This window comes from Tauraco erythrolophus, chromosome 2, assembly GCF_009769465.1.
Source record: "Tauraco erythrolophus isolate bTauEry1 chromosome 2, bTauEry1.pri, whole genome shotgun sequence".
Lineage (NCBI taxonomy): Eukaryota > Metazoa > Chordata > Aves > Musophagiformes > Musophagidae > Tauraco > Tauraco erythrolophus.
Window position 1 is genome coordinate 115834645 of NC_141466.1, and position 12895 is coordinate 115847539.

Below are 12895 nucleotides of genomic sequence, written 5' to 3' on the forward strand. Positions count from 1 at the left end.
CTGACATGAAGCGATTCCTGCCCAGGTCTGGAAAGCGTCTGAGAGCAGTCTGCGCATCCCACTCCTGGCAGGAGGCACCTCCGATAGCAGCATGGAGAGGGTGATGAGTCACGAGCAAGTTCTGGTGGCTGCAATACACTCCCTGCCACCTTTCGCCTGGGGATGCTCGTGTAACTGCCCTGTTGCCTGTGCCCATCGCGCAAGGGGAGCATCTGCCTGCTAACGACGTCAGGAACTGGCCACTCATTGCACACATTGTCTTGGTGGGATGGGTGGCCCCGATGGCTGTAGTATGTGTACCTTTGCTATCAGCACTGAGTTGCTACAGCTCTTCAACAATGAAAAAAATATCCTCCCACATCCTCCTAATTTTGTTCTTGGAAACAGCTGCACCATTCTGAGTAAAACACTGTTTTGTTTAATGGTGGGATGGAGGGGAAACCTCATCTGGAGCAGAGGCTAGTGCAGAAAATCTGTGTTCACGTTACAAGCTACAGATAAGTGGTGTAGTAGGAAGTATTATGCAAGTGGTCCTATACAGCTGTGGGACTTCCTGCTTTCTCTGATCTAGAGGCTGCATACATCAGATGTTCTGAAGAGCCCATAAAGCTTAGATCTCCCTTAGATCCCCAGCCGGGGAGAGTGGTGGGGATTCATGGGGAGTTTGTCTGTTTCTACATGGCTGTTTCAGATTATACATGTAAAATACAAAGTACACTGGATTTGTGAACTGCAGGCACATTTTAGGCTTTGTGTCGTTTTAATTTTATAAAGGTTGGGTTTCTTCGTTTTGTCTTTCGAGAGAATTTATTTCCCTTCATGTCTGTTGTTTCTTCGTAGATGGTTTGCGGGTGATACATGTGCAAGTGCCTCACGTTTCTCCTACAAGATGTGTTCCACAAATCCAGCAAATTGGGTCACCTTCGATGACGAGCCGCTCTTCCAGTCGCCTCAGAAATCAATTGATAATCAGAGTAGTTGTAAAGCAAATGGCCTTAAACTGAATCTGTCTAGTGTGCACGAGTCTTCAAGTAGGTCATCTTCTACAGGCAGCACTCCACTCTCGTCTCCTGTAGTTGACTTCTACCTAAGTCCTGGACCCCCCAGCAACTCTCCACTTACTACACCTACCAGAGACTACCCAGGAAGTCCGTGCATCCCAAAGCCTGGGATTCACATGCTTTATCCCATCCCTGAATGGCCATCAAATGTTAACCTTCTTCCATCAGCTGGGATTTGCTCATCCCTAGCCTCACAGAAACTGAGCAGCCTTCCTTTGAACACCTTGCCTAATGACCAACCGGTTAAGACTTCGGTCTCCAAATCAACAGGCGAAGGGAGCCCTAATCTACCAGGAAGGTGTGAGGACTTCGGAGAGTCGCCGTTGGCACTGGAACGCTTCCCGTACTTCCAGAGTGACTGTGCTTTTTCCAGTCCTTTTTGGAAGGAAGGATGCTCGCTCAGCATGTCACCGGCTAATGTTAGCACGCACAGGAAGGACAAAGCGCTCGACAGGAGTGTCTGTCCTCCTAAAGACAAAGAAACTTGCCATGATCAGAAGAGCCTTAACCAGGGCTCCTTCAGCTACATCTGCGAGAGGCTTGAACACCTGCAAGCTGATAGCTGCGACGCCGCGGGAAGCCCACCCATCTCCAGCACTCACATGTGGCACAAGCTCTCCCCCGCCATCCCATGCAGCCTCTTCAGGAGCCGGAAAGCAGATGGGTGGCCGTTCATGCTGAGGATTCCCGAAAAGAAGAACATGATGTCGTCTCGGCAATGGGGCCCTATTTACCTTAGTGTCCTAGCTGGAGGTGTACTGCAGATGTATTACGAAAAGGGCCTGGAGAAACCTTTCAGGGAATTCCAGCTGCAGCCACACTGTAAGCTGTCCGAACCCAAATTAGAGAGCTATAATGTCTCGGGAAAAATACATACTGTGAAGATCGAATGCGTGTCTTACACAGAGAAAAGGAGATATCATCCCAAAGTAGAAGTGATCCATGAGCCAGAGGTTGAGCAAATGTTAAAGCTGGGCACCACGGATTATAATGACTTCACCGATTTCCTTGTAACAGTTGAGGAAGAGCTTATGAAACTTCCTACCATTTCTAGACAAAAGAGGATTATGAAGAGCAAGAAATGACTCTGGAAATAGTGGATAACTTCTGGGGGAAAGTCACTAAGGCAGAAGGAAAACTCGTAGAAAGTGCCGTCATCACGCACGTTTACTGCTTGTGTTTTGTGAACGGAAGTGCTGACTGCTTTCTAACCCTGAATGACCTGGAGCTCCAGAAGAGGGACAAACGTTACTTCGAGAAGGAGGAGGAGAATAAATGGATCGATATTCTTGATTGCCAGTTCCATAACTGTGTCAAAGCACAGGAATTTGAGCAATCGCGAATTATTAAGTTTACACCTCCAGATGCCTGTAGGCTGGAACTGATGCGTTTCAGGACACCCTATAATGGCCCAAACCTTCCCTTTTCTGTGAAGGCTCTGGTAGTCGTTCAGGGGGCATACGTTGAACTTCAGGCTTTTATAAACATGTCTTCAACTGCTCCGATTCCAACACGTTTACCCTCCGTGAAATACTGTGAAAACGTTATGATACGCTTTCCCGTTCCCACGCAGTGGGTCAAAGCACTTTGGACCATGAACCTCCAAAGGCAGAAGTCCCTAAAAGCAAAAATGAATAGGAGAGCGTGCCTTGGCTCTTTACACGAGATTGAATCCGATCCCGTAATACAAGTCTCGGTTGGAACAGCAAAATACGAGAGTGCCTACAGGGCTGTTGTGTGGAAGATAGACAGGCTTCCAGATAAAAACTCAAGTAAATAATTTGTGCTATAAAATGATGGGCTGAGGTGCATACCTTCACTGTTTTTATGCTTGTGTACCTCCATCAGCTTCCGTAGTTTGGGTTTTCATTTGTGTGGTGGTATTGGTAGAAGCTGGAGTAACCTTTTGCGACAAAGAGAATATAGCCTTTTTTTATAAAGCATGTTCTCCTAACTTGTTCAATGGAGGCAGATGTATTATTGTCAGTAATTGTAAGAGGGTGGTATCGTGGAAGTGGATCTTATCATTCTGAGTAAACCTCAAATCCATAGTAAGAAAGAGCGAAAGGTTTATGCTTTACACACGCCAGCTAAGCAACGGTGGGATGGGAAGCAAACACCAGTACGTGGAATTATTTCACCACCCAGTATCACACAGTTAATAGAAAAGTTGGTATTGTAACTGTTGGCGCCTTGGCTTTCTAGCATCATTTAAGAAACCATAGATGTGACACATAACTGGAAGGTATTGTGGTCAAAGTTGCTGTAGCAAGTTGAGTGTGTTTTGCAAAAGCTGTTATCTATTACCTCCTTTGTGCGTTTGTGTGTTTAGATTGTATGTTTGTGGCAATAACTGCACTGACAAAAAATACCTCTCACTTCATTCCTTCTTCTCTCTGGTGGTACCTCACTAAAAACTTGCAGGAATAAACCCAGCTAAATTTATAGTCATGCATGTGGGAGTTGTTAATTTCCCACTAAGTGAAATAGTTAATTTACCTTAGTTTAATGGAGAAAATAAGATTTTTTGGGGGGAAGGAAAATACAAATATATGGTTCTAAAACTCCAATTCTTAGTTACGTTACCAGATTCATAGCCCTATATAGCACTTTTCTAAAGGCATAAAAATTCTTGAGGAATATATTATCCTCTTTCAAGTTCTGTAGAGTGAAAGCACTTGATCCTTTCCTTGGATATGCACCATGTGTATTTGAGGCTTTGGGGATCTGTGTAAGACAAGCGCATCTTTTAAAACATTTTGCCTAAAATATCTGTAAAATCTGTACTTTTAAGAAGGGAGTAAGTGGTAACAAACAGATTGGGCTAGTCTTGTAGTATCTTAACAGTCTGGACTAACTACCTCTTTAAAATGTCCAGAAGAGATTTAATCTCCTCAAGTCCTAGTTTCAGGTATGCTAGTACTAAGTTGACATAACCACTCACTGGTTCTGATGGCTAGAAGTGTGTGCAGGCTAGAAGTGTGTGCAGGCAAGAGTTCTCATTCAAAAATTATTAAAAAAAGAGTAAAGGCAAAACTTCTGAGGATATTTTTTTTTTCCCTAATTTTTCACTAATTGTAAGTTATATTTAATCTGACCTGCTGTTTAGGTAATTACGACTTTTTTTGTTTTTACAGTTTCATGTTTGAATTCTCATTGATATTTCAGTGACAGAAAGAACAGATTGACAGAAAAACTGAAGCAGGAGCAAATGAAAAGGGAATATTATCCCAAGCCTATATATGAACTAGATTGCTTTTGGAAAACAGCATTTGAAAGCATCCGACATTAACATGCTAATGTGGCAGTTGTGAGAGGATGAATTATCACATGGCTACTGGCAGGCTAGGGCCAGTATTTTTACTAACGGTGCTGCATGGAATTACTGGCCGCTTTTTCATGCAGTCTGGGTCTTGCTCGGGCGATGCGGTCTCTCAAACCTTGAGCAATTTTGCCTTCCAATTTCTATCGATGCGCACCGCGGGAGGAACAGCACAAACGCCGCTGTGGTCAGATTCAGAAATGACATCGCGTTAACGCCATCTCTGGTTTTCCCCTTCTTGTGCTTTGGAAAAAGCTGTGGTAGGCTTGCACCTGTAGCTAATGCCATATGGTTCCTCTTGAATTGGCTGAGCCCTGCCTTTTTCACACAGCTTGTTATTTGGATATCTTTCGTTCTGCTGGGAGAGGATGCTGGTGGCTGCCAAGCAATGGGCAGCGGGAGAGCAGAGGAGACGCATCGGCAGACGGACCAGCACAAGGCAGGGAGCCAAGCCAGAATTAATGATATGGGGAGAGAAATGACAGAGAGAGGGAAGATAAGGGGAGGACAGAAGGGAAGAGTCAGATAGATTGGAAATGGACAGGCAAGGCAGAGGAGTTGATGGGGGAGACATGGGAGAACCGGTGGGTGGAAGAAGATTCTTCAGGTCTTCAAAATCTGTAGATGGGTGTGTCATGCACCCTGGGCTTCAAGGGTTCTCACTGTGCTGCTGTGGCCCATTTGTTTTCCCGAGGCTTATGGGACTGAGTGTTTGGGTAGCTTTTAATATTCTTTGCTATTAATGCAGGTTTGCTTTTGCAAAATCAAGTCAGCAATTTAGTCAGGCAATTTTAAAGATTACCAGTCTTCCGAAGTCTTTAATTCCCTGCAGTTCATTCACCTTAAGATTTGATGCGCACAATTAACTTTGGATTTATGTTATTTGAAAGTAAGAACTGTTTTTTTGTGGCATTCTACAGCTTTATATTATTTTCTACCAGTAGCTTAATCTTTTGACATTTGAATAATTCCTCTGGCTGAGATCTGCAAAATCATTTGTATCCCTGAAACGTTCATGCATTTGAAAAAACGTTTTGGTAGTAATACTGCCCAGTCAAATTTTAAACTTCTCTATCAAGTTTTCTGTACACAGTTAAGAGTTTAAAAATAGAGCTGTCCCAAGGCATGCCAAAAATCTGGAGGCAGTCAAACTAATAGAAATATGTAAACTTTCATAATACATTTACCGCAGGGAGAAAAATGCTGAGGCTTTTGCTTTCAAAAAGCCTTGTCCAAGGCTTCTTAAAAGAAAAAAGAAAAAAAAAAAACAGAAAGGGGAAAGGAAAGGTTGCCTACAGTTATATTGTGACTCAATTTATAGACATCAAAATATGTTAGTATCCACTGGATTCTACTAAAGTGCTTCCTTGGAAGAGTGCTGGCCAAGTGAAGCCTATGTGAGCTGTGAGATACCTCAGATTTGTAAAAGCTGCTTATGCTTATTCCAATGTGTAAATGGAGGTTTTGGAGCCAGAGTGTTAACATTATTTAAAAAATAATGTAGACTTTGAAGGGTTGATTCAATGAAATCTCTGTAAATTGAGCCTATGTTTGTGAAATCAGAGCATTTTATAAGGAAATGTAGAACACTTTATGATTTCAGCGCTGCATTGGGGCCAGTCTTTGCACTGGAGAAACTGTATGCACCCATATCGCCCAGGGAGCTGGGGAGAGACTAGACTTCAAAACGCTGTGTTTTAATCTCTTGCTGTGTAAATTTGTGCCCTGTGGTGTTTCCTGCTAGGACATCTCCATCCTTAGGCCGTTGTGTAAAGCAACTGTTCTTCAGCTGATTGTTTCTCCTTTTCTTCTGCATCACGGAGCCACACTGAGGAAGCAGTGATTAAGCAACACAGAGAGATGGAGGCAGGGGAGCTAGTGGCTGCTGGCAGCCTTTAGCATCTGAGTGTGGACTCAATCGTGGGAGGTGATGTGGCTCCCAGCAACCTTCAACTGCTGCTTCTTTTGTTTTCTAAACTGCCTAGGTGGAAGCTCCAAGCCCTGACTTTGTTAGGTTGGCTCCATCCCTGTCCAGTCACCTCCTTCTGGCATCAGCACCATTGCAAACGGCTCCTTGATGGTGGTACCTTCCCACTCCCCTGTTTCCTATGCATTTCTCCTAGAAGGTTGAATAAATGCACCTATTTAGACACAGCTGCAGGAGCCGTTAACTTCTAACAATCCTAATGTAAATCTATTCTTACTAATCGTTGATGTTTTCATGTTCAAATAAGACTTTTAGAACTAGACCTAGTTCAGCAAAAATAAGATTACTACTTAACTAAAATAACCAGCAGTTTTTTTTGGCCTAAACTGCTTGGCTCCAGGAGCCTTTCTCAGATCAAGGTTACTTGAATGCTACTCATACAGGTGAATAAGGGATGAATAGTGTGAGTAAAGGCAGCAAAGTTAGATTATTAATTGTTTGTGAAGTGCTATGTGAATGCTAAATGGTAGTTTGAATCTAGCTTCATAATTTTACTGCTTTGTTTGTTTGTTTTGGCTTTTTCGTTGTTATTCTTCAGTGAAAGAGAGCAAGAATTTGAAATATTTTTAGGAAATAAGAGCCAAATTTTCAGATGTAACATGGGAAGGACTTATGTCTCTGAATTCACAAAAGTCTTAACAAGTTGCCTAGACACCTAAACCCCAGAGCGTCTGTCTCCTGAGTTAGCTAGTAAAGCTCAATTATCTCCCCAAATTATGTGGTTGCCTTTCAGGAGTGATTTGATTCCATCAAGCCAGACGGCCGTGTCTCCGCAATGCCCGATGGGCCACGTTTTGAATAACTGGGCTCGCATCTGAATATGTCATCTTAGCTTCCACTGGGCAACTGTACAGACTTACACTATGCCTGCTTCATCCAACGTGTCTTTCCACACTAAAGCTTTTCTCTTTTCTGACTGACATCTTGCTTATTCAGCATTACAGGTTTTTTCCTGCAAAAGGATATTGTACATGCAGCCTCTCTTTCTTCTTCTAACTCCAGTGTAATACAAGGCCTGGGAAACAATATTTTCATGGAGCAGACATGACAAGGACTGGCCAGTTTTAGGTTAAAACTAAGGCAGTGGTCACTGTCTTCCAAAGTGTTGATTGATCACTTTGTTGTCTGACAGCCAATGGGAAGAAGTTGCTCCACGCTCCTACCACAGCCCAGCAGTGGTCAGAGGAACTTCTCTGCAAGTGAAGTGGTGAGTACGTCCTTCTGACAGTGATGTTGATACAGGAGGTGGATGGGCTGGGAGAACCTTGTGTTTTGGGAGTAAGTAAAAGGGTCCAGTGGAGGCTGGTCCAGAGGACCTAGGGCAGTAGCCTTACCCAGATCCCAAAACTATCATCTCTGCCTTTGCAGGTTACCATCTAGGGGAAAGAAAGGATCCCAGAACTCATTGGATCTCAACACCAAAACCACCTTATGGGTATGGGTTAGCTGGAATATAAATACAGTGAATTTTTTTAAGTGCTATATGGTACTGAACCACAACTGTGCCATGTCTAACACAGGATCCTTTAGCCGCAGGCCAAGAGGAATGGCCCATTTATGCCTGGGCTCAAGTGAACATCTACCATCCAACATTTACCATACCTGACCAGGAAAATTCCAAGCAGTGGTTCTTTCAGGATTCCCTTTCTCAGAAGACAAAATAATTTTCCAGACAATTCCCATTGCTACTTGTTTCTCCATAGGCCTCCCTTCCACAACAGGAAGATGCTGAATTTGATCTCCAAAAGCCCTTAGATCTACACCCTTTTCCTACTACCACAAATGGACTCCACACAAGATGCTACTGCTCTTGGACAAACCCATTCTCCTCAGATCCTTGGTCAACCATAGCCCCAGAAGAAGAGCAAGATGCTTTTCTAGCTGGGGCATGATGTGCCATCTTAGTATTGCAACCGCTGCTTGAAGGATCCTTCACTTGTGGCTGACATCGTGCACTCTGCGCATCCCAACCCAGCAAATAGCACAAAGACCAGATCAAGTAAGCGAGTTGCCAAGCTGCGTCCTGGCACCACCCCTGGAGAGTGGAGTAGGTCCTAGGAGCCATGAGGAGCACAGCTTGGGTGAGTTGTGGTACCACAGATGGGATGACGTCTCACAGTTTGGCTGTGGAATGGGGTGCTACTTCTTGTCTCCTTCTCCACTGGTGTTGCTGACACCACAGCTGTTGCTGGGATGATGGCAGATTCAAGGATGGAGAGGCCCACCCTAACAGGGGGCTCGTTCCACCATGCCCAGGCAGTCTGGAAGAGGGACCATGGAACAAGAGAGCGTTAATGTAGGACAAATGGGCTTGGACACAGCAAGAGATGACCAGCAGCAGATCATGGACAAGAACCACATCACAGAGTTATACAGATCCGCCTGTCACTGTGTACATCAGCGACGAAGTGCCAACTCCTTTTCACTCTTGTTTAGTCCTCCTCCAACTTCCCTCTCAAGGAGCTGACAAGTGGTTGTAATATTTGGTTGCACACTCCTCTATTTCAGTAATAAAGTCCCTAATGTTACAGTTTTCCTGTCTCTGTGTATTGTATTACTGTCCTGAGACTTCAGCCACACGCCGCCTGCCCCTGCCATTGCGCTCCTTTGCCCAAGACCTTTACGAGCTTGCAGACTGGGTATCATCTTTGTGCTTTAGTGCCTTGAAGGACCCTGTCCTCCTGCTCAGAGGTGTGAGTAATGTCTCGCACGTGCCAGTAGCACTGATTTAGCACAAACCACAGTCAGCATCTCCTACTCCCCGTGACGCCAGCCTTGCCGTGTAGCTGTGTGGGTGAGTCTGAGCCCGACTCATGTGCAAGTGAACTAAGCAGTAGGCTTTTACATAAAAAGGAGGTGACAGTATTGCTGCTTTTGGTCATGTGTGGTGGTTTTCGTTTTTAACGCGTGTAAAGCGTTGTGCCTGGACTGCTGCGGCAAGCGGATTGCAAAGTCTGCAAGGAGGGGTGAGGTTTTTCCATCTGATCTCTCCAGCCTGTCCTGCTCGGTTTGGTTTCCCTCTCTGTATGCCGGCTGTGGTGATGGGCATTGCTGGGCACCTACTTCTCCCCACTCACCTTAAAAGTGCTATTGTACTGGGCGTATTTAGGGGAGCTTCGTTTCCAAAGGTCAAGACCTACACACTAGTTGCAGTGATCCCTACCAGTCTCTTCTATGGATCTGCCCTTGCGTTTATGAGTGCAAGCTGTATTACCCCTTCTTACAATTTCTGTAACTGGTTCCTCAAAAGCATGTATTAGAGCTGTGCTTTGGTAGAAGGAAGCAGTGAGTCCCATGTGGGGAATGCTTGCAGGCTCTCCATCATGATACACATTTCTTTAAAGACACCTAGAAGACTTCACGGCCAGTGTTGGATACTCTTTTACCGTGCAGGACTCTAGCTGTTGTGTTTACAGCATTGTTTTCTGAAATCCAGTAAGGTTTTATATGAATGTTACAAGTACTTATGTAAAAAAGCAGCTTTTAGGGTAAGGATTGAATGTGATGTACTGCTGGAAGCAAGCCTGCAGGGGATGCTTGTAAATCAACCACAAATAGAGTCCAGATGGTGAAGGAATGCACTTGCCCAGTGACATGCCCTTGTCTGAAGTGGTGGCTGTAAATGCTGCTGTGTTTCTGTGTGCGTGCCTTTGGGGTCAGCTGAATGGAGAGGAACGCTTGCAGTCAGCAAACAGCTTTTTAAGCTGCTGATTGTTGTTGTTGTTGTTATTAAATGTGGAAAAAAGAAGAGGGAAGAAAGAGTTGGGGACCTCTCCCATCTGAAGTTTAGGGGCTGGTAATCCAAAGGACACTTCCTATTCCTTTCTCCCATCCCTTACCTTTTCTTCCAGGCAATCAAGTTTTAACTGTGCTGTTGAGTGTAACAGCAAGGAGAGGAAGGGAATTATTAATTATACTAATTATATAATTAGTCGAAAGGAAAACAAAATAAGTGTTTTAGTGAGTATGACTACGACAAGCATGAATTTCATGCTCTTTAAGCCTTGATTTTTAGGGACCCATTGACTTTATGCCAGACTGAAATCTAGAGGACAAGTTATTGAATTAGACTTTGTTCTGGTGAAGTCAGAGACAAGTGTGACAGAACTCTGCTCATCAAACTGCTCAAACATAAGTTATCTCTTAAAATCAGAATTGACTTGGGCAAGCTGTGAGGCAGGTTGCAGGGAAAACCTGCAGACCAGAGGATATACCCAGCCCAAGGCTCCCAGGAGCACCAGAGATGCAGCTTTTTTTTTATTTATTTTTGCCTTATGAAATGCCCATGAGCCTGTGGATGTGGAGTGTTATAGTGACTTTTCCCACTGGATGGATAAAGCTCAGTGCATGTTAACTCCGTCTTCAGTATTTCCTTCATTCTGATATGAAATTGATTCCTGCCACCGGAGAAAGCCAGTGCATAAAGAATGGGACATTTTTGCCTGAGCTTTGAGATGCCATTCAGTATAAAGGACGAAAACCAAATATAAGCTGCCAGGCTTGCCTTTGACAAAATACGGCTCATCCTTTCTCTGCTGCCTTTTTTGCCTGCAGCCAAATTGTAGTTAGTTGTCTATGCTGATGCTTAAAATCCTGGAGAGGAGGGGAAATGCAGAATTACTAGTTTTTGCCCTGAAGAATTTGGAGAGACAGCTGTGATACAAAGGATTCCTTTCTGTATTATACTGCTTTCTTGCACACAGTGAGCCTGCTGACCTTGGGTTTTTTTTGGAAAGCAGGTTCTCCACCCTGGTGTTCCTGTGTGCCAGGAGGAGGAGAAATGCTTTCCCCTTACTATTGCTACACATAAGAAATGTGAAAGCAAGTGATCCCTAGGATCCAAGGCTGGATTAAAGTAATTTAGAATATGCTGCAGTACAAGGGCAGTCCTCCATGACTCTGCTTTATAACATGACAGTTATTTTAGTAATACTTTCGTTTGGAAGAAATCAAGTGTGTTCTTTTCCCGTAACAAAACCAAGCTAGAAAGGGAGTCCAGGTAGCCCTTATCCTGGCAGCTGGGATATATCTTGTCTGAGCAGCACTCTGAGCTGCGCCTTTATCTTCCTGCCGTAGACATACTGTAATAAATGATGTTACACAAGATAGCTGTAGTACTTGAAAGAAACACTCCAGTAAAATTCCTACAGCAGAGAGCTCTGGAAAGGGTGGTAGACACGGGGAGGCATCTCTGCCTTGGCTAAGCTGGGGCCTTCCAATTTTATTTTTCTATCAGAGAAAGAAATGTATTTTAAAGGAGAAGTGAGATTCTTCCCTAATAGTCTGAATTTAGCAACCAATCCCTACGTTTGTAATATTCTTCTCTTAACCAGAAGCTGGAATGATCTGGTAAATCTTGTGCGAATTAATTTGTGGAACTGCAATGATTGTGAAAAGTGTGCTGAAGCAGGGAAAAAATGAGTTAGGGACCTCCTTATGCCCAAGTAGCAAAAGATCATAGAATAATCTTGTATCGTAATGAGAGCTCTGCATTAATAAAAGATGGAGCTGTGCTATCTTGCCAGTAGATTAACCTTGCACTGTAAACGAAGAAAAGATAATTAACTGGTGGTGTTTGCTTTTTCCTCTTTTCCAAGGTTCAGATCATCCACACAGCCTGTCTTACAAACTGGAACTTGGGTCAGACCAGGAAATACCGTCTGACTGGTATCCATTTGCTACTGTCCAGTTCGTCGTTCATGATACCTGCGCCTCAGGAACAGAAGTCAAGTCACTGGGCATAGAGAGCGATGTGCAGCCCCAGAAACACGTGGTTCAGAAAGCTTTTTACAATTGCCAGGTATTTTCAGGGCTATATTTTCAGTGTTTTCCTCCTCTTCTTCCTCCCTGCTCCTCCACGCAGTGTTTGCAAGGCGAATGGGCTTTATATTCTAAACATATCTTGCATGCACTTGTGATAATGACTTTGAGCAAAAGAATCATTAAAAAATAATTCCTTGTCTGATCAAAGAGGATGCTGAAAAACAGAGCTGCAAATGCACCGTTGTTTTTCCTTAGCTGAACTATTTTTAGAAGTAGTGGTTTTGAAATCAGTTGGGTCTGGAAATGTTTTGATTCTGTGTCAAAGCTTTTGTTCAGGCCATTGCTGCAGTTCACACTTTGCAGTTCACACTTTCAGTGCCCAATTATTTGATAATTCTACCTGTGTTCTTTTTGTGTTTGTTTTCTAACTACAGGTTGAAATTGAAAAGAAGTGGATTAGGCTTGATGGAGAAGATCCAGATAAGGCTGGCAACTGCCTGATGCAGTAAATGAGGACAAGCAGCACTGTCATAGGATATTCGTAGGAATTAATTTACATAGGAAATTCTATTGTTAGAAGAAGCGCAGTGACCTAGTTTGGGACAAACACGGTCATTGAATTTTTTTCTTTTTTTAGTGCTTTTGGGTTTGATTCTGCAAATCAGTGCTGGCTTGACTGGCCTGCGTTCAAGTAAACTTCCTGTCATGGGAATAGTGGTATGAGTAAGGTCTCCTTGTAAAGCGTTGCAGGATGTGAGCACT

At 43.8% G+C, this 12895-nt stretch overlaps 1 protein-coding gene across 1 annotated transcript; it reads left to right on the forward strand.

The window, feature by feature from the left end:
* Window positions 1-889: 889 nt before the first annotated feature.
* On the forward strand, window positions 890-12642 carry STON1 (stonin 1). Its single transcript, XM_009978386.2, is given in 4 exon segments — window positions 890-2114; window positions 2117-2833; window positions 11968-12170; window positions 12568-12642. Coding segments are annotated over 4 exon segments (2220 nt in total).
* Window positions 12643-12895: the final 253 nt, after the last annotated feature.